This window comes from Heterodontus francisci, chromosome 23 (assembly GCF_036365525.1).
Source record: "Heterodontus francisci isolate sHetFra1 chromosome 23, sHetFra1.hap1, whole genome shotgun sequence".
Lineage (NCBI taxonomy): Eukaryota > Metazoa > Chordata > Chondrichthyes > Heterodontiformes > Heterodontidae > Heterodontus > Heterodontus francisci.
The window spans coordinates 30007779-30027769 of NC_090393.1; the positions used below are offsets into that span (position 1 = coordinate 30007779).

Genomic DNA, 19991 nt, shown 5'->3' on the forward strand with positions numbered 1-19991 from the left:
CAAGTTCTCCCTGTGACTGCATGGGTTTCCGCCAGGTGCTCCAGTTTCCTCCCACAGCCAAAGACTTGCAGGTTGATGGGTAAATTGGCCATTGTAAATTGCCCCTAGTGTAGGTAGGAAAATGGTAGGGATGTGGTAGGGAATATGGGATTAATGTAGGATTAGTATAAATGGGTGGTTGTTGGTCAACACAGACTCGGTGGGCCGAAGGGCCTGTTTCAGTGCTGTATCTCTCTGACTCTATGACACTGCACACTGATTTTGCCCCTCCTCGCTGAAATTTCTTCTCCCAACTTCTCTTATCTTCCTTCCCCTATTTCCCTTCTTCCCGCCCCCCCTTCCCCGCTTATCATAAATGCTGCTCCTGGACTTCTCTTTGTGCTTTTCTTGCCTTCCCTTTCTACACAAAGCACTACTTCAGACTTTCCCTTTTTCTCTCTACCCATGCAACTGTTTTTCATGTGAAGCTTTGTGTGTGGGATTTAATGGGTAGGAGTCCATTTGCACTATGATTCATTTCAAGTTCCAATTCTCATTTTGATTGTCTGACACTATTTTTAGAAAAAGCATTTTGCTCTGCACTCTTGCCATTGATGTCATGCATTATCAACCAGGAGATGAGAAATGACTTGCTCTGAGTCCTGCCCAGTGTAAGGGTGACACCTGGTGATTTCTGCCGTAACTTTTTAAATTGTTTATTTCTTCTCTCTTCCTGTCAGTAGCTTTGTTTGTCCCTGTTTATCTCTTTTATTCTAGCTCCTAATACTTTGTTTTAAAAAAAAAAGTCTACCGCTGGCTTAACCTGGAAACTCGTATTTCTGTCTAATGGAAGGTGTTTTTGAGCATGTGCCACTACAGAACAGATAACTGAGTAATTCACAATTAATCTTGCTTTTGTTATGGTGGTTCTTGGTAGAGCTCACCACCTTCTCCAGTTAAAAAGGATTGTAATTAATATAGACTGTAGAAATGTTAGGATTTAAATACTAAATCTGTATCATTTTTATAATTTGTTCCAGCTGTTAAACTTGAACGACAGTAAATGCAACAGTAGCTCTATTAGCATGAGTTTCTGTTTTTAGTTTAAGCAAAAAACGGGCGCATCCAAAGAACAAACAATAGTATGGGTCTAATAGTACCACTTCTCTATTGTTTGTTTTCAGTTAATGGTTACATTTTAAGGCTTAAAATGATGTTTTCTTTTTTACTCCAAATTTCGTATTTTGGGTCTCTTCACTCTTGAAGGGGCCTCTTTGTTGAAGGTCTGTTTAAGACTGAACTCTGGATGCCGAGAGTATCCAAGGTGGGACAGTTACTTGCAATCAAATTGTTTTATTTTCATTCAGCACCCTCAATTTTTAAGAGTTCAGACAACTCGAGGGATACTCACTCATGGTGTATTATACAGCCACAACTTACACTTGGATGATGCCTTTAATATAGAAATATGACCCAAAGTACTTCAGAGGTGTAAACAGACCAAAAGTGTGTTAATACAACCGGTTGAATTTTTCTAAGCTGCAATGATGAAACCTTGAAAAAGATGGTTATTTAACAGCAATAATATTGCCATCTATGTAGTTTGCATAGCTTGTATCCTTCAGTGAACACCACTGAATTGTGGCGAGGTGCGCTGGTAGGTCTAACATTAAATGCATCCTGAAGAAAGGAGTTCTCTTCACTGAGTTAGTGTTTCAATGAGACAAGTTCTGACCATTCTGGTAAATATCAGTATGCATCCCACATAAAGCACCTATTGAGTGTCATGTGGGAGTTGCATTTGAAGCAGTGTATGGCCCTTTAATGAAATTGTGGATTGTCGGGACACATAAAAAACTTATTCCTGTTAAGCTTCTTGTGGATGGATTGTCTGTGGAAAAACCTTATCTGTTTCACAATATTTGCATTTATGTATACATTTATTTTAAAAGTAACGGATTATCTATCTTTGTGTTTGCTTATAGCTAAAGAAACCAGGCTTCAGGAACAGAAGCAGAGTTCTCCCTCTGTAAACAAAGAGAATCCAAAGCCTATTGAAATTTGCAGTACTTCCCCTAGTTTAACCAAGCCAGGAATCAAAGGTTAGTATTACATGACTGTATGTATCTGTAGGAATTCTTATGTGCAGTTTGTCACAGCCTTCTAAAGGAAAATACTCTCCTACCCTATGAAGTCTTTTAACTTTGCACCCTTGCAGTTTGGAGTTGCCAAAATTATTTTAATTGTTGTCATATTTTGTCATCAGTACTTAATCTCTCAGACCACAGAGGTTTATTCACCTCCTTCAGCCCTTATTTGGAAGTTAATTCCCTGCTACTTTGTATACTTTGAATATCAGACTAAATTTAATTAAATTAAATTAATCCAAGCATGTATTTTGCAAAAGGCTTTTGTTATGTCCCAACACCTATTTGAAACGTCATTCATTAGCTTTTTAGTTTACAAACCCTTTTTTAATACCGTAATTGTCTTCATTTCAGGCAGGTAAAAATAACACATTTTCCATATGATTTTGAGTTTGTGTTCTCTTTCTAGCTACATCTCCAATGGCTTCAGATCATAAAAAACAGATAGCAGATTTAAAAAAATTCAGGGAAGACTTTAGGGTGAGTACTTTTTCAGTACCAATCCTTTTCACAATCTTAAATGCAAGTGTGTTGTACAACTGAGGACAAACTTGCCAAATCTCCTCACAACATTGTTCTATTTGATAATGTTGTCAGGATGTTATGAAAAAGAAAATGGGGAGAGCAAAAACTAAACTACCAGTTAGATACTTGCCACTGACTCCATTCCCCTCTTGCCCCCCCCCCCCCCACCCTTGCACCTTGTTATGAGTTTTGATTTCTTTATTTCTTTTAACAATCTTTTGTTTGTTCACTTGCCAGTTGCAATGTGCTTTGAGGAGTTCTCAGCGCCGTCTTTTTCCAGGCTGCTGGTGCGTTTTAGGTTATTCCTAGAATGACTTTTCAGTTTGTTTCTTGGGAAAAATTCTTGTAGCACTTTTTAAAAGAACATTTTTGTAATTTTTATCATCTGTGTTGTCAAAAATGTGTTTCTCACTTTTTGCTTCACTTGCCCCTGTTGCATACCGTTACACTCACATTGCCACCTACAGGTGTATTTCTGGAATGTTGTAATAATACATTGTTATATAATAGATAATCGAGCTGAATAAGTAACTATTGATTATAATGAATGTTTGGACCAGTGAGTCTGTTAAATAGGCTTTTCCTAGGATAGACTTGACTGACTTGTTATGACTAATGCTGAGACATTATTAACGTTAGTTTGTGTATTTAAAATTAATTATGCTGTTCTTAGTTACAGACTACTCCAACCCCTGATCCAGTTGTGGATCAGTTCAACAAGTCCAGAGAGAGTGCAGATAACCAATCTAGGGATCCAATCAAAGAGAAAATAACAGTGATTGAACCAGGCAGCAAAGAATCTGTCAGTGAGAGCAGCTCAAATGCTAACACCAGCAATGGCAGCAGCAAACCAAGCAGCCCCAGCACTTCTCCTAACATCATCAGCTCTGAGCAGAAAAGAGGACCAGATGTGACCTCCCAGGCAGTCCAGACTACTGGCCCAAGTAGCAAGCTGGAAAAAGAGGAAAAGGAGGATAAAAAGGAAGGTACACCAGAGTACGTAAGCACACCAGAAATAGTGTACTAAAAATAATTCAACACTGATTACCAGGATAGGTGAATACTGTGGAAATCTACAGGTTATAAACTCACTTGTTATTCTCCCAATTAAAAAACTTGGAGGAGGAGTCTGGTTTCCTAATTTGGAGACACCACAAGATCATGATGCTACAGTTTCACCAAAAGCAGTGAGGGGAGGGGAATGTATGGTGTTTATGAAACGCAACCTGAAGCTGTGGCAAAACTATTTTTGGTAATTATCGAAAGCAAGGCCTTATCCTTAAAATAATCTTAAAATCCAAACTATCTTCCAATGAAGGAACCAACCCCATTACAATTTTGTGATTTGCATTTTAAAATACTTTTAATTTCTGGTAGCTGTTAAGCTTGCCTGCTATATTGATTTTCGAAGTAACTTCATAAATTCAAAACTTTATGCTCAGTCTGGGAGACTCTTTTGGGGTATATAATGGCAAGACTGTTCATAACAAGGGTTGTATAGACAGAGGATTAGCAAAAAAAATTTTCCCACACGGTTATTTGAACATGGAATGCTTTATCACATTATTGAGGCAGAGACAGGGGTCTGCGGTTTCCATCCAGCCCACCAATCCTCTGATTGATGGCCACTGCCCGTGGCTCGGCTTTGGTTGACAGCTCTCCTATTAAAGTGTTCATCTGGCACAGACGTGTGTCTGACAGATGGTGGACACCTGTCCATGATTGGTCAATGTCTGTGACTGACAGCGGGCTGCCTGGGTGGATGAATGCTGATTGGCAGGTTGTGGCCCAGGTGTGCTGGGATTGGCCACCCCGATCCATTGTGGATCAGTTCAACAAGTCTACAGAGAGTGCAGATAACCAGTCTAGGGATCCAATCAGGAGTTTTTGCGCAGTTCGGGGAGTGAGTGGGAATGGCTGCTGCGGTAGAGAGGCCGAGGGGAGAGCAGGAAGTGAACCAGCACACAGCCAGAGGCGCGATGCGGATGGATCACGCTGAGAGTCAGGCAGCCGTTAAGCAAGCACCGGCCCAAGTTGGGGGGTGGTGGGGGGGGGAAGAGGGGGATGGACGCGATGAGGAAAAGAGAGGGTTAGACACAAGGGTGAAGGAAACAGAGGTGGGGAGAGGGCTTTGGACACATGGAGGGGGGCGGTATGGGGGGAATGCACGGATTTGGGGGGCAAGGACACTGAGCCAGCGGGGGGGGGAAAGAGGGACACCGAGACGGTAGGGGGGAGGGGGACACCGAGACGGCGGGGGGAGGGTGGGTGGTCATGGAGGGCTGAAGTATATGGTCCCGCTGCCAAAATTGGCAGTGGGCGACAACAAGGGTGGCCCGCATGTCACTGAGTTGGCGGCATATTAAACACAGCGGCTCACTTAGATAGCTGGGGCAGACTGCCCACCCGATGATGTGGATTTGACAAGTGATCAATCTGTGGCAATGGCAGCAGCTGTCTTTAAAAATGGCGTCAGCGCCTGCGCAATGGGCTTTGAGCCCTACCATTACATTTAAATATTTAAGACACATTGATGTTAAATTTAATTTATCTTGCCCCTCTCCCACCCCCAATAACCATAGAATTAATTACCTACCCTCTCCCTTCCCCCCCCGCCCCCAAAACACTTGCCTTGTGTATCTGACCTTGCCCCTCCAAAGTTCATAAACTTTACACTCTAACCCTTTCCACCATCCCCTACACCAATGATATGACTCTGACGCCCCTTCCCTTACTGAATAACTTACCTGCTCCCCCTTCCCCACTAGTGTTCCGCCTCGGATCCCTGAATGGGGATCCAAAGGCGGGGGAGTGCCGGCCACCGGCACGAATATCACACCGGGACAGATGGCAGGAGTGTAAAGATACTTGATTTGTTTATTTAAATTAATTTATATATTTAAATTGGGCTCCCATCACCGAGTGGTGGGGGGGGCCGCCACAAGGCCTCGCTGCCGTCAGCAATATCAAGCCCGGCTTTCCCGACGTCAAGGCTTGTGGCGGGCCTTTCCTGGAGACATTTTCCAGCCCACTTCCACCACAGCTCCTGACATTGGGGGTGGGTGGGTTCTGTAAAATTTAGCCCAGGGAGCAAGAGAGAGATCACGATCATTCCTAACACAGACAAACATCAATCCAAATTCGCCGCATCGCTACATCAGGTGTGTGGGCAGATATTGTTTTTGCTTGCACAAGTAGTCAATGCCAGGTATCTCATTAAATAGGGAGAAATATGTTTTAAATTGGACTGTTTTGATGGCATTAAGTTGGCTATACACTTAATGTACAGATTAATTACCCCTATGTCCGTGGCTGTGTCAATAATTTTGTCAAATGTCTGTGGTGCAACATGTCGGTGCCTATCCCCGGCAGAGATACTGTAACAGCATTCAAGAGGGCTTTTGGATAAGTAAAGAATTCGAAAAAAGGATGCAGGGAAAATGTTGGAAAATGCAATTGTGGAAGATAACTGTAGTTGAAGAGATGGCACAGATGCAATAGACCAAATAACTTGTGCTGTAGATTCAATGTAACAAAATTATCATATGATCCAGATTTGTCTCTGGCTGATTTTAGTTGGAAACAGCAAGAGGGTTAATCTAATAAGCAATGAATTCTAAGAACCTTATTAACTGCTGTACAGTGCCTTGTGTGGCTGGCAGCTGTTTTAGATCCTGTAGAATTGAACACCATGAGACAGTTGGAGATAAAATTGGAACCAAATTAAAAATTGCAAATATATATTTAACAGTACAAAATGTTTTTACTCTAAAGTAAACTTAATTATTAAGCAAATGCAAAACACTGCGTATGCTGGAAATCTGAAATAAACAGAAAATCCTAGAAATACTAATCAAGTTGGGCAGCATCTGTGGAGAGAGCAGAAGTTACCGTTTCAGCTTGATGATCTTCTAATGATGATGCACAGGGAAAACATATAGCCTTATAAATGTTCTAATATTTATTTTTTCAGACAAGTTAGAAAATCTACATTGAATCCCAATGCTAAAGAATTCAATCCCAAGACTTTCTATACTCCTGTAAGTTACACTCTTTGTTTGTTTCTCTCCCTCCCCCCCCACCCCAACACAATGCATTATTGGTGAAGTGTAATGAGGAAGGGAAGTTTCTCTCACCCCCAAATTCAGGGAAGGGAAGAACCTGGCCACAAATTCTCTCTCAATGAAAGAAAGTAATGGTCTTCCTGATTAATTATCTTCAAAATTTATTTTTGATGTGGAGATTCTCATAGGTGCTTCATCCCTCCTAGAACCTTCCAGTGACATCCTTTATAGGCACAAGCCCATACATTTCAGAGTGGGTCAGTTGCAAACAGCAAGTTAGCTGGAGAATCACTACAGAATACATTGAGAGGCACTCGCAAGGTGCCTAATCCCAGGAAACCATGCTACAGCTGGGTAATTTGCATTTTCAGTGGTTACTTGGTTTCTTGGGAGCTCTGAGGGCCATCCTTGGGTCTTGCTATTTTCAGTGGAAGCACTCTGTATTTGAAATTACCAGAGTAGCTGAACAGGAAAAATATGGTAAGATGATTATTTTCTTTTGTTAAAAGTGGAAATACATTGAACAAACTTTCTCCAAACTTATCTACAATAATCAATTTCAGTACATCCATATTTATTGCTTTTCTGTAGAGACTGCCAAGGATTACACTAATTTTAGACAAATGCAGAGGAATTGTACATAATTAGGAACCTCCATGATTGTGTCTTAAAATAACCAGTTCTGGTGTCTGTACATTTGTTTGCTTTGCCTAAACTGTAGTTTATGTTGGTTATTGTAACCACCTGTTTTATTGATATGTACTTTTTGAGGGAGAGTGTCTTTTCTTGAGTTTTCAGTTGAAAAATTAATTTATCTTTGTAAAAAAAAAAAATCAATAATTCCATTTGAAGTGCATACTGGGATATAAAACTCTTAGCTGAAAATAAGGGTTCCTTGAGTTTTAGTGAGTTGCTTGACTTGTCTAGCAATCAAGCGTGTTTCTCTCTCTCTCCCCTCTCAACTGAAGACACCAGCTTTCACAATTTGCTGTAAAGGTTAGGTGTAATCATATCAGAACTTTGTAGACCTATTTTTTGTTCATTGTTTACATAGCAGCTTACTTTTATGCCTACTTATATTAGGTAATAAGACAAATGATACGTGCCACAATTTTCTTTTAGTTAATATTGCCTGATGTAGGTCGGTGTCTAGTTTTGCTTTATAACACTCCTCTGAAGTGTCTTATGACATTATGTTAAAGCTGCTATATAAGTATAAGTAGTTGTAGGTTTCAGTCAAAATTGTGAATTACTGCAAATTGAGACTTGAATTGCTCTTAAAATTTAATAGCCTAAGCCAACAACCACACCAACACCACCACGGCCTCAAGCCCAGCCTAGTCCATCCATTGTGGTACAGCAACATCCTCCTACAGTGTACAATCAGCCAATGTGTTTTGCACAGAACATGGTGTACCCAGTTCCAGTCAGTCCAGGAGTACAGGTAACCAGTTTGAAATATTTTTTGTTAAATTTTAAGTTTATTAAATATGGAAAATCATTTCTGTAGTTACCACTGTGTAATTTGCAGCTTAATAATCGATGCATCCAGAGGGATGGGCAACAAATGCCGGCCTTGTCAGTGATGTTCATATCCCATGAAATGTTTTTTTTTTAAAAAGCTTGTTTTTAAAATCTACCCCATAGACTATTTTGATGGTAACTGTAATCTTAATCGGTTTTAAGCTCACATATCTGTACTCTTATGGTAATAACTTAATTCTCAATGCCCAGACTGACTGCATTCACTGTTTCTTCCAATTTTAGACAACTCACATGTATCATGTCCCTATGACTCCCATGCCAATCAACCAAGCCAAGTCATTTAGAGCAGGTAAAGGTGAGAGAATGTGGTTTTGTCTTGTCTGATGTATGAGTCAGTTTTGAGGGAATTATGTAGGATAATCTCTTAAATAGTGTTCAATCTACTTTTGAATGGCACTTATTCCATATTTAGCTTTGTATTTTCAGCATGCTTTGAAAGTTGGTATGAGCTGACCAGAGATGCATGGTTTGCGAGCTTTGAATCTCTATAATGTAAAGATTCAAATCAATTATCAATTGCAAAATAGATCTTTAAATGCATGAAAAATGGTTGTTGAAAATTCTAGTGGCAAAATCTGTAAACCTCTCTCTTTTCCCTCTTGCCCATATTTTCTGTTTATAATGAAGCAATTATGGAGTTTGACCAGGATTCTCTCAGTAATTGGGTGGCTGATAAGGTCCCCACTTCTTCTTGTGGGTGCATTGGTGTAATGTGATTTGTCTGCTATAAGCAGTAATCTTATAGAAAGGGATCCTCTGGGAAGAGTAATCATAATATGATAGAATTTCATATTGAGTTTGAGAACGATGTGGTTAAGAACAAAACTATGGTTTTAAATGTAAACAAAGTCAATTGCATAAGTATGAGAGGAGAGTTGATTAAGGTAGATTGGGGAGTTAGACTAAAAGATTTGACTAGTAAGTGGAAAATATTTTAAAGAAATAATTCATAATCTCAATGGACATACATTCCCCTGAGGAATAAAAACCCAATGGGAAAAGTGGACCAACCATGGTTAACAGTAGAAGTTAAGGATAGTATTAGATTAAAAGAAAGTGTTTACAATTGTGTATTGAGAACTGTGAGGAGAATAGTGATAGACGTCAACAGGCTGCTAAAATGGGTGGATGCATGGCAGATGCAATTTAAGGCAGCGAAATGTGAATTGATGCATTTTGGTAGGAAGAACGCGGAGAAGCAATATAATCTGAAGGGTACAATTCTAAAGGGGGTGCAGGAACAGAAAGAGAAATTGTTGAAGGTTCCAGGGCAGTTTGGAAAATAGTTGAAAAAGCATATGGGATCCTGAGCTTTATAAAAATGGACGTAGAGTACAAAAGCAAGGGCTTTATGACGAACATTTATAAAACACTGGTTCGGTCTCAACTGGAATATTATGTCCAATTCTGGGCACCACTCTTTAAGAAAGATGTGAAGACTTTAGAGAGGGTGCAGAGTAGATTTGCTAGAATGGTTCCAGGGATGAGGGACATCAGTAACAAGGATAGATTGGAGAAGCTGGGGTGGTTCTCCTTGGAGAAGAGACTTGATTGAGGTGTTCAAAGCGATGAGGGGGTATAGACAGAGTAGATAGAGAGAAACTGTTCCCTTTGGCAGTGGGTTAAGAACCAGAGGACACTGATTTTTGGTGATTGGCAAAAGAACCAACGGTGCCATGAGAAAACTTTTTTTTACACAGCGAGTGGTTAGGATCTGGAATGCACTATCTGAGTGTGTGGTGGAGGCATATTCAATTGTGGTTTTCAAAAGGGAATTGGGTAAGCACCAGAGGGTGATAAAATGTGCAGATTTACAGGAAAGGATGGGGTAGTAGGATTAACTGAAATGCTCTAGCAGAGAGCCGGCGCAAAGCCAATGGGTGAAATGGCCTTCTGTGTTGTAACCATTGCATGATTCTATACAAGGTTGTCAAAAGAGCACTGAATCAGATGAGAGGGAGGGTTTTAGAAATCAGCAAAGGATGAACAAATCAATAAAATAGGGAAAAATGGAATGAGAGCAAAATAGCAAGAAATATAATAACAGATTCTAAGAACTTCTGCCAGTATGCAAAAGGGAAAAGATTAGCAAAAGTAAAGGTGGGTCCCTTGGAGGCCGAAACAGGAGAAATGATAATGGGGAATAAGGAAATGGCAGAAAGGTTAGACAAATATTTTTACAATACTTCACAACAGAAGCCACAAAAAATACCAGAAATAGTGGGGAATTAAGGACCTAATGAAAGTGAGGAGCTTAAAGTAATTATATTAGCAAAGAAAAATTACTGGAGAAGTTAATGGGGCTAAAAGCTGACAAATCCCCTGGACCTGATCGCCTACATCCTAGGATTTTAAAAGAGCTGCTTATGGAGGTGGTGGTTGTATTGGTTTTGGTCTTCATTTCCTGCATTACAGCAGTGACTACACTTCAAAAAGTACTTCATTGCTGTAAAGTGCTTTGAGACAGCCGGTGGCCATGAAAGGTGCTATATAAATGCAAGTTTTTTTTTTCCCAGAATTCCCTAGATTCTAGAAGAGTCCCGTGAATTGAAAAGTTGCAAATATAATGCCACTATTTGAAAATGGAGAGAGAAATGGGGATACGTCAGGCCAGTTAGCCTAACACAGCAGTAGGAAAAATGTTAGAGTCTATTATTAGCAATGTAGTAAAAGAATTCTTGGAAAATATGATTTAGGCAGAGCCAACATGGTGTGTTATTAACGGGCAGTAGTGTTTGACAAATCTATTAGATTTTTGAGTATGTAATTAGCAAGGTAGGTAAGGGGGAACGATTGGATGTAATTTATTTGGATTTTCAAAAGGCATTTGATACAGTGCCACATGAGGTTATTACATCAGATTAGGGCTCATAGGATTAGGAGTAATGAATTAGCTTGAATTGAGGATTGGTTACTGGACTAAAAACAGTATGTGAATAAATGGGTCATTATATGGTTGATGGGTTGCTGCAAAGATCAGTACTAGGGTCTCAGTTACTTACAATCTATGTCAATGACTTAGATGAGGGGACTTGGTGTATTGTATTAACGTTTGCTGATGGTACAATGCTAGGTGACAAGGTAAGCTGTGAGGAGGGTGCAAAGAGGCTGCAAAAGGATATAGACAGGTTAAGTGAGTGGGCAAGAGAGTGGCAGATGGAGGATAATGTGGGGAAATGTGAAATTATCCACTTTGGTAAGAAAATAGAAAAGTAGAATTTTTTTTTAAACTTTAGAGATGTTATTTAGAGGGGGGTTTGGGTGTCCTTGTACATGAATCACAGTAAGTTAACATGAAGATACAGAAAGCAATTAGAAAGGCAAATGATATGTTAGCCTTTATTGCAAGGGGGTTGGAGTATAAGAGTAAGGAAGTCTTGTTGCAATTATATAGAGCTTTGGTGAGACTACACGTGGAGTACTATGTACAGTTTTGGCCGCCTTTCCTAAGAAAGTATATACTTGCCTTAGAGGGAGTACAATAAAGCTTTACTCGATTGGTCAACACTCTCATCCCAGGAATCAATGAGGAGAAACTGCATAGAATGGGCCTATTGTCTGGAGTTTAGAAGGATGAAAGGTGATCTCATCGAAATGTATAAAATCCTTTCAGAGCTTGACAGGGTAGATGCTAAGAGATTGTTTCCCTGGCTGGAGAATCTAGAACTAGGGGTCATAGTCTAAGGATAAGATGCCGGGTTGTGAATCTTTGGAATTCTCTACCCTAGAGGGCTGTAGATGCTCAGTCTGAGATTGACAGATTTTTAAACACTGAGGGAATCAAGGGATAAGGACAGTATTAAAAAATCTCTCAAATGATCACAGTGCTTCTATTATGCATGATAGTGGCTCATTTCTAAAAAGCTGACATCTGAGCATCATAAGAAATAGGAGCAGGAGTAGGCCATTTGGCCCCTTGAGCCTGCTCTGCCATTCAATAATATCATGGCTGATCTGATTGTGTCCTTAACTCCACTTTCCTTCCAGCCCCCATAACACTTGACTCCCTTCAAAAGTCTGTCTAACTCAGCCTTCAATATATTCAATGACCCAGCCTCCACTGCTCTCTGGGCAAAAGATTTCCAAAGATTAATGACCCTTTGAGAGAAGAAATTCCTCCTCATCTCTATCTTAAATGGGTGACGCCTTATTTTGAAACTCTGCCCCCGGTTCTAGATTCCCCCATGAGGGGAAACATCCTCTCAGCATCTACCCTGTCAAGCCTCCTCAAAATCTTCTATATTTCAATAAGATCACCGGCTCATGTTCCTATTTCTTATGTTCTTATAATAGGTTGTAGCAATGAAGCAGCAGAAAATGCATTTGCACCTTGAGTGTAGCTTGTAATTTCAGTTCCTAGCTTCTTTGGAAGCTCATGGTGCAATTGTTATTTCTCATTTGGTGCACTCTTATGAAACATGAACTAAACTGTTCATTTTGAAATGAAACATTCACTAAGCAAAAATAACTCTCAAACATTGCCTATAGGAGCAGACCATATGGCCCCTAGAGCCTGCTCCGCCATTCAGTAAGATCATTGCTGATCTACTTTAATTCCACTTTCCAACCCTATCTGCATATACCTTGATTTCCTTCGTGTCTATTGAGATGATTACAGGGTGTTTTTGTTGATGCTCAGATGTCCTCTTTTTAGAAGTGAGCCACCATCAAGCATAATAGAAATATTGTCTGATCAGATGAGCATTTTAATCATCTCTGCTGTCCTTATCAAATTATTCTTTGAATATTTTTTTCCTTGTGCAGTCTTTGATTAGACATTGAGGGTCTCTGTGTCCTTGCTAATTGTTACCTCTTTTTTTCAGTGCCAACCATGCCACAGCAGCGACCAGATCAGCACCATCCTCAGGGCACACCAACTATGATGCATCCAGTTAGTGCAGCTGGCCAGATTGTTTCTACTGCTCCAGCTTATTCACAATATGTCACTTATAACCCGCAACAGTTTGCTAACCAGCCCTTAGTACAGTCTGTAGCACATTATCAATCACAGGTAAATTTCAAAGATTGGCTTGTATGTAATAAAAGTGCTGGAAATACTCAGCAGGTCTGGCAGCATCTGTGGAGAGAGAAGCAGAGTTAATGTTTCATGTCTGACCTTTCATCAGAACTGGCAAAGGTCCCAGACCTGAAATGTTAACTCTGCTTCTCTCTCCACAGATGCTGCCAGACCTGCTGAGTATTTCCAGCACCTTCTGTTTTTATTTCAGATTTCCAGCATCTGCAGTATTTTGCTTTTATATTGTTTTGCATGTAGGTGCTTCCAGGTTAAATTACAATGTTTGAATAATTCTTGACTAAACTGACACTGCAAGTTGCAGATAGTGTCTGATTTTATTACATGCATGTAGACAAAACTATGAATGGAGAATGTTGTGTCACATTTAATTGGTAAATCAATGCCAATTTATTGAGTTAAATTCAATGTACTGACTATTGCAGCTGATTTATTTTGGCAATTGGTATTTTGAGATTTGTAGTACTTAATCTCCATTAGTCAAACATGAGAGCAATACCACAGACACTTGGGTAATGCAAACATAGTTACTTTGTCTGTGTGCATACTTAATTTTACTGGCAATATTTCCTTCATGCAGCCTCAAATGTACAGCCAAGTAATGCAGAGTAACGCTCGAATGATGGCACCACCTGGTCATGGACAACCGGGAATGGTCCCTTCATCTACAGCACAGTATCCTACTGCTGAACAAACGCATGCTATGTATGGTAAGTCATCATGACAGTTTTTAACTTTTATTCGTTTTTGGGATGTGGGCATTACTGGGCATTTATTGCCCATCCCTAACTGCCCTTGAGAAGGTGGTGGTGAACCGCTGCCTTGAACTGCTGCAGTTCATCTGATGTAGGTACACTCACAGTCCTTTAGGGAAGGACTTTCAGGGTTCTGACCCAGCCACAGTGAAAGAACAGCGATATAGTTCCAGGCCAGGATAGTGTATCACTTTGGATAGGAGCTTGCATATGTTGGTGTTCCCATGCATCTGCTGCCCTTGTCCTTCTAGGTGATAGAGGACGTGGGTTTGGAAGGTGCTTTCGAAGGAGCCTTGACAAGCTGCTGCAGTGTATCTTGTTCATGGTACACACTGCCGCCACTATATGCCAGTGGTGGAGGGAGTGAATGTTTAAGGTGGTGGATTGGATGCCAGTCAAGCAGCCTGCTTTGTCTTGGATGGTGTCATGCTTCTTGAGTGTTGTTGGAGCTGCACTCATCCAGGCAAGTGGCGAGTATTCCATCACAGTCCTGACTATTTGCCTGTAGGTGGTGGATAGACTTTGTGGAATGAGGAGGTGAGTTACTCGCTGCAGGAAAAGAAGCAAGAAACTTGGAAAATGCATTGATTCTTCACCCCATGTTCAAACAAGAATAGGATAAATTGTAGGTCTTTACTGCAGAATTCCCAGCCTCTGACCTGCATTGTAGCCAAGATGCTTACATGGCTGGTCCAGTTAAGTTTCTGGGCAATGATAAGCCCCAGGATATTGATGGTGGGGGATCCAACGATGGTAATGCTGTTGAATGTCAGGGGAAGATTCCCTCTTTTTGGAGATGGTCATTGGTGGGCACTAGTGTGCTGCTAATGTCACTTGCCACTTATCAGCCCAAGCCTGAATGTTGTCCAGGTCTTGCTGCATGGGGGCACGGATTGCATCAGTATGAGGAGTCACGAATGGCACTGAACGCTGTACATTCATTAGTGAGTATCTCCACCTCTAACCTTATGTTGGAGGGAAGGTCATTAATTAGCAGTTGAAGATGGTTGGGCCCAGGACACTACCCTGAGGAACTTCTGCAGTGATGTTGTGGGGCTGAGATGGTTGGCCTCAAACAACAACAATGATCTTCCATTGTGCTCAGTATGACTTCAACCAGTGGAGCGTTTTCCCCCAATTCCCATTGACTTCAATTTTGATAGGGCTCCTTTATGCCACACTCGGTCAAATGCTGCCTGGATGCCGAGGGAAATTACTCTCATCTCACCTTTGGAATTCAGCTCCTTTATCCATGGTTGGACCAAGGCTGTTATGAGGTCTGTAGCTGAGAGGCCCTGCCAGAACCCAAATCGGTGGGCAGGTTGTTGCTGAGTAAGTGCTGCTTGATGGCCCTGTTAGCAACACCTTCCATCAATTTGCTGATGATTGAGAGTAGACTGGGGTGGTAATTGTCCAGATTGGATTTGTCCTATTTTTTGTGGACACGACATACCTGAGCAATTTTCCACATTGTTGGGTAGATACCTGTGTTGTAGTTGTACTGAATAGTTTGGCAAAGGGTGCAGTTAGTTCTGGAGCACAATGATGTCAGAGCCCAGAGCATTTGCTGTATCCAGTGCCTCAGTCGTTTCTTGATATCACGTGGAGTGAATCGAATTGTCTGAAGACTCGCATCTATGATGCTGGGAACCTCAGGAGGAAGCCAAGATGGATCATCCACTCTACAGTTCTGGCTGAAAATGGTGGCAAATACTTCAGCCATGTCTTTTGTACTGACTTGCTGGGCTCCCCCATCACTGAGGACATATTTGTGGAGCCACCTCTTCCCGTTAGCTGTTTAATTGTCCACATGACTGGATGTGGTAGGACTGCAGAACTTTGATCTGATCCATTGGTTGTGGGATCGCTTGGCTCTGTCAAACGATATTTATTGGTTAAATCCACTATTTTAATTGTATTTCTTTGATAATTTGTATTGCACAGGGGTCTCTGGTACTGTAGAATGTTAACCTTTATCTCAAGGGGGTTGGAAAACAAAAGTGAGCAAGTGAGGCTACATTTGTACAGAGCCTTGGCCAGCCCCCAGCTGGACTGCTTTCAGTTTTGAGTTCTGAACCTCAGGAAAAATACCCTGGCCTTGGAGGGGATGCAGAGTAGATTCTCCAGAGTGATATGAGGGTTAGAGAATACTGGTGATACCACTATAGTCAGTGTCAGCTAGTATTTAATATATTTTTGCTCTTGTCTCAATGACAAAACGATATAGCAGAGCAGTTTCAACTCATTTTCTTCCGGTACAGAGCATTTAAGGTCTTTTTTCCCAGTTAAAAAGTATATAATATGTTATAATGTACTGCACAATACACCACTACATTTTGTTCATAACATTGGATAATTTGAATATACTAATTACCCAATCTTAATCTAAATTAGCAGAAAGGTCTAAGAATAATTGCCAAATATTGAATGTGTTACCACAGCAGTCATAAAAATAAATGATGTGTGTATAAGAACATCGATTTAGGACTTGAAAGTATTTTGTCCAGCTGTATTCACCATTCTTAAGAAAGGATAGATGTAAAGGATTCAAGGAAGGCCAGCATAGGTGATGCAAAGCTTTAAAGCATCTAACTAAAGAGAGTTTCTAAAAATGAAATCTCTTCTACTTAATGGAAGATTAATGGGATGAATGTGATACAGGTTACAAAAATAATGAAAGGAAATACTGTGAATGCAGTCATTTGTGCAAGGATAGTCTAGGAGAACTAGAGGCCATGATTAACTTCTTAGCTAAAAATTTTAACTTCTAAATGGATAATTAACCCACAGATTGGACTGACACCTAATGTGGTGTAGTAAATGCTGACTCAGCTAAAGCATTCGCGAGAAACAGTTTTGAGTTCCCATTGCAACTGGTATACATGGATATTGATTTGGATGGGGAAAGGATGAAACTTTGTTTCATGAGGCTTTTAAAATGGGGTTTTGGTAGTGGAGTGAGTTCAGTAGACTGAATAGCTTTTTCTTGTTTCTACACTTTGTTTTTTGACGAGTCAAATTAACCATCACTGTTTGTTCTTTTAATGCTTCAGCCTATTCATACAGTTTCAAGTGCTCACTGGACATTTTCATTGATGAGAGTGTTGCAGTAAATTCATATTTGAGCTGTTTTTTGACAGGATTGCTTGCAATTTTCATGGATGCCGTTCTGAAGTTACCAGCAAATGAAGGTAGAATTATAATTAGAAAACTGGATAACAGATGTTTTACTTTTATTTCTAGTCTCCCCTGGCCCAATTCATCAGCAGTTTGCACCCCACCCAACTGCTACCCTACATCCACATCCTTCACACCCACAACCATCTGCTACCCCAACTGGACAGCAACAAGGACAACATGCTGGCAGTCATCCAGCACAAAGCCCAGTCCAGGTAAGGAACTCTGACTGCCTCCAGTTAATTTACTTTGGGGTATCTTTTGTAAAGCGGTGGTAGACAAAAAGGAACAGCTAAGTCAGAACTATTAGTTTTGCTGTATTCAAATCTAAAACCTTAAAATGTAGTAGAAGGTAAAAGAAAAATTCTCCTACTTGTGACCTTTGCAGGCTCAATTGAGGTTCTCTTGTGTACCTTTTGGGCAGCATGTTCAAGAGGAACAATGACCCTTTCAGCTAAGGCACTTTTGTAGTTGGACCATGGAACCCATCATTCTGTGGCAATGCAGGTTAATGGTAACATTTTCAAAGTTATTTAGAAAGCCAGTCGCAAAATTTCAGGCCTTTTTACTTAAAGTGCCAGGAGGAGAGTTTTTCTTCTATTGTAGTTTCTGTCATCATTTCCCTATCTAGCAAGATCCCGATTCATCCATGGAAGCACTGCACAGGGCCACCTAGATACTTTTCCACAGTAAGGGCAGGCAGGGGACAGATAAATTTAAGGCTTAGTCTTCTCTGACTTATTTTGTGTACTACTCAGCAACCAGTTGCAGAGCAGCATAGGCCAAGATCAAGGAGTAAGTTGTTTCTGCCCATCCTCATTGTGAAGGAATGGTGTGAAGTAGAAAGGGGAGATAATGACCAACAAAGTTTAACTTGGCCAAAACTGAGAATTTTTAATGACAATAAAAACAACTTAAACTCTAATGCAGTCTATTTTGCAGAATTGGTATGCTGTTATATTCTAGTCAGTGTGTTGGTGTTTCATTGTCCTGCACCTTAGACTCTGGTAAGATGTATTTATATGGGCGGCAGGGGATTGGGGGGGTGCAAATGAGAAATGACACTAAATGTTCTGGTTTTGGAGCCTTTTCATTTCTTGATGAAATCCACATTCATTTGTCTAGCATCTTTCATAGGTTTAGCAGCCACTGTATGTCTCCTGTACTTAGTATTACTGAGAAAAAGAACAAACTTTTAGGATGTGGTTGTACACCGTTTTGTAATCAATACTAATTTGTTTTTCAGGTTAATTCTTTGACTTTCAAGTATTTCATTAATTTTTTTTGTTCCAGCATCCTCAACATCAGGCTCCTCAGACCCTTCACTTGGGCAACCCTCAACAGCAGCAAGCAATCTATCATACAACTCTTACACCAACTCCACCCTCTATGACACAAGGTCCGAGTCCACAGTCTCCTCAGACCAGCTTTCCGTCAGCACAGCAGACTGTCTATACACTTCACCCTCAGCAAGTTCAACATGGATATTCTAATCCACCACATATGACACATGTACCACAGGTAAGCAAATGTACCAGAAGTCTTTTGGAGTAACTTATTCATATAAACCTTGTAGCAGTTTACAATTCTTTTGTATGGTTTGAAAGATTTTCCTTTAATAAAGGAACTGCTCTATACTTAATTGTTTATTAGGAAGGAATTCTTTTTTGAGGGTCCAGATTTGGGAAGGGTGAAGTATTATAAATGCCTCCCTATCAGATGGTGACAAGTTCAAAGATTAGGATTATCAGTGGGAGAGCGTTTTATCATTTTGTGGTTGTGACTTCATATTGGTAGAATGTGCTATTTTTGGGAAGAGGCTGGCTGCTACTTTTTCCGCAAGGATATTTTTGTTGACTGATTGCAAAGTTGAATAAAAAATTTGTATTATTTTATAATACAAATATGATAACCTTTTAGAATTTGTGCCCAGACAGAAAATCTGTGGTGGAAATAGGATGTTTCTGGTTTATTCTCAATTTCTGAACAAAAAAAATCTAATTCTCTGGACCAGTTCAAAGCCTAGTTCTTTTGTATCATCTTGATGGTTGCTAAATATGAAATAAAATATCTTTATCTTTGGGATACTCTTTGGAAGTGGGGTAGGATTTTGTGATGAAGAATATGTTTCTGCCTTATCTTAGATTTGCATGTGGGATAGGAGGGTATTCATATCCCAAAGTACTGTACCGTGGCTGGTTTTTGTTACTGAGATATTGAATCTTGCTTGAGATTTGCTTCCAAATTGGAACAATAATTCACATCCATCAGCTGATACGAGAGATGCAGCAGCAGAGAAGCTTGTTTCCAGCCTGATCCTGATGTGAATGTAGGCAAGCGTTCGCCAGAGCTGGCGGGCAGCCATAAAGACGGGGCTAAAATGTGGCGAGTCGAAGAGACTTGGTAGTTGGCAGGAAAAAAGACAGAGGCGCAGGGAGAAAGCCAACTGTGCAACAGCCCCGACAAACAAATTTCTCTGCAGCCCCTGTGGAAGAGCCTGTCACTCTAGAATTGGCCTTTATAGCCACTCCAGGCGCTGCTTCACAAACCACTGACCACCTCCAGGCGCATATCCATTGTCTCTCAAGATAAGGAGGCCAAAGAAGATTGGTAAGTGAGTTGTGCTGGGTCACACTCTGGTACAGCACAGTTGCACTGAAGTAGCACAAAGATAGCTACTGTTGCAAAAGCTGTAAGTTAAATTGCATCAATTACAGCAGCATTTGAATGTAGCACACTTGCATGCAATTAACACAAGCAATAC

General features: G+C 40.5%; 2 protein-coding genes across 9 annotated transcripts in view; one reads left to right on the forward strand and one right to left on the reverse strand.

The window, feature by feature from the left end:
- atxn2 (ataxin 2) overlaps nucleotides 1–19991 on the forward strand; it is a 103909-nt gene that overhangs the window by 82455 nt on the left and 1463 nt on the right. For 5 of the 8 annotated variants that reach the window (XM_068054942.1, XM_068054947.1, XM_068054945.1 and 2 more), the window contains 10 exons: nucleotides 1965–2081; nucleotides 2536–2606; nucleotides 3325–3647; nucleotides 6625–6691; nucleotides 8007–8159; nucleotides 8483–8555; nucleotides 13084–13271; nucleotides 13876–14005; nucleotides 17294–17442; nucleotides 18521–18748. In XM_068054942.1, the coding sequence (XP_067911043.1) occupies nucleotides 1965–2081; nucleotides 2536–2606; nucleotides 3325–3647; nucleotides 6625–6691; nucleotides 8007–8159; nucleotides 8483–8555; nucleotides 13084–13271; nucleotides 13876–14005; nucleotides 17294–17442; nucleotides 18521–18748 (1499 nt within the window). The remainder of the gene's footprint in view (nucleotides 1–1964; nucleotides 2082–2535; nucleotides 2607–3324; nucleotides 3648–6624; nucleotides 6692–8006; nucleotides 8160–8482; nucleotides 8556–13083; nucleotides 13272–13875; nucleotides 14006–17293; nucleotides 17443–18520; nucleotides 18749–19991) is intronic. The other 3 variants (XM_068054943.1, XM_068054950.1, XM_068054944.1) reach the window with 2 other exon arrangements.
- Nucleotides 1–19991, reverse strand: part of sh2b3 (SH2B adaptor protein 3) — a 286946-nt gene that overhangs the window by 77227 nt on the left and 189728 nt on the right. The window lies entirely within an intron of this gene.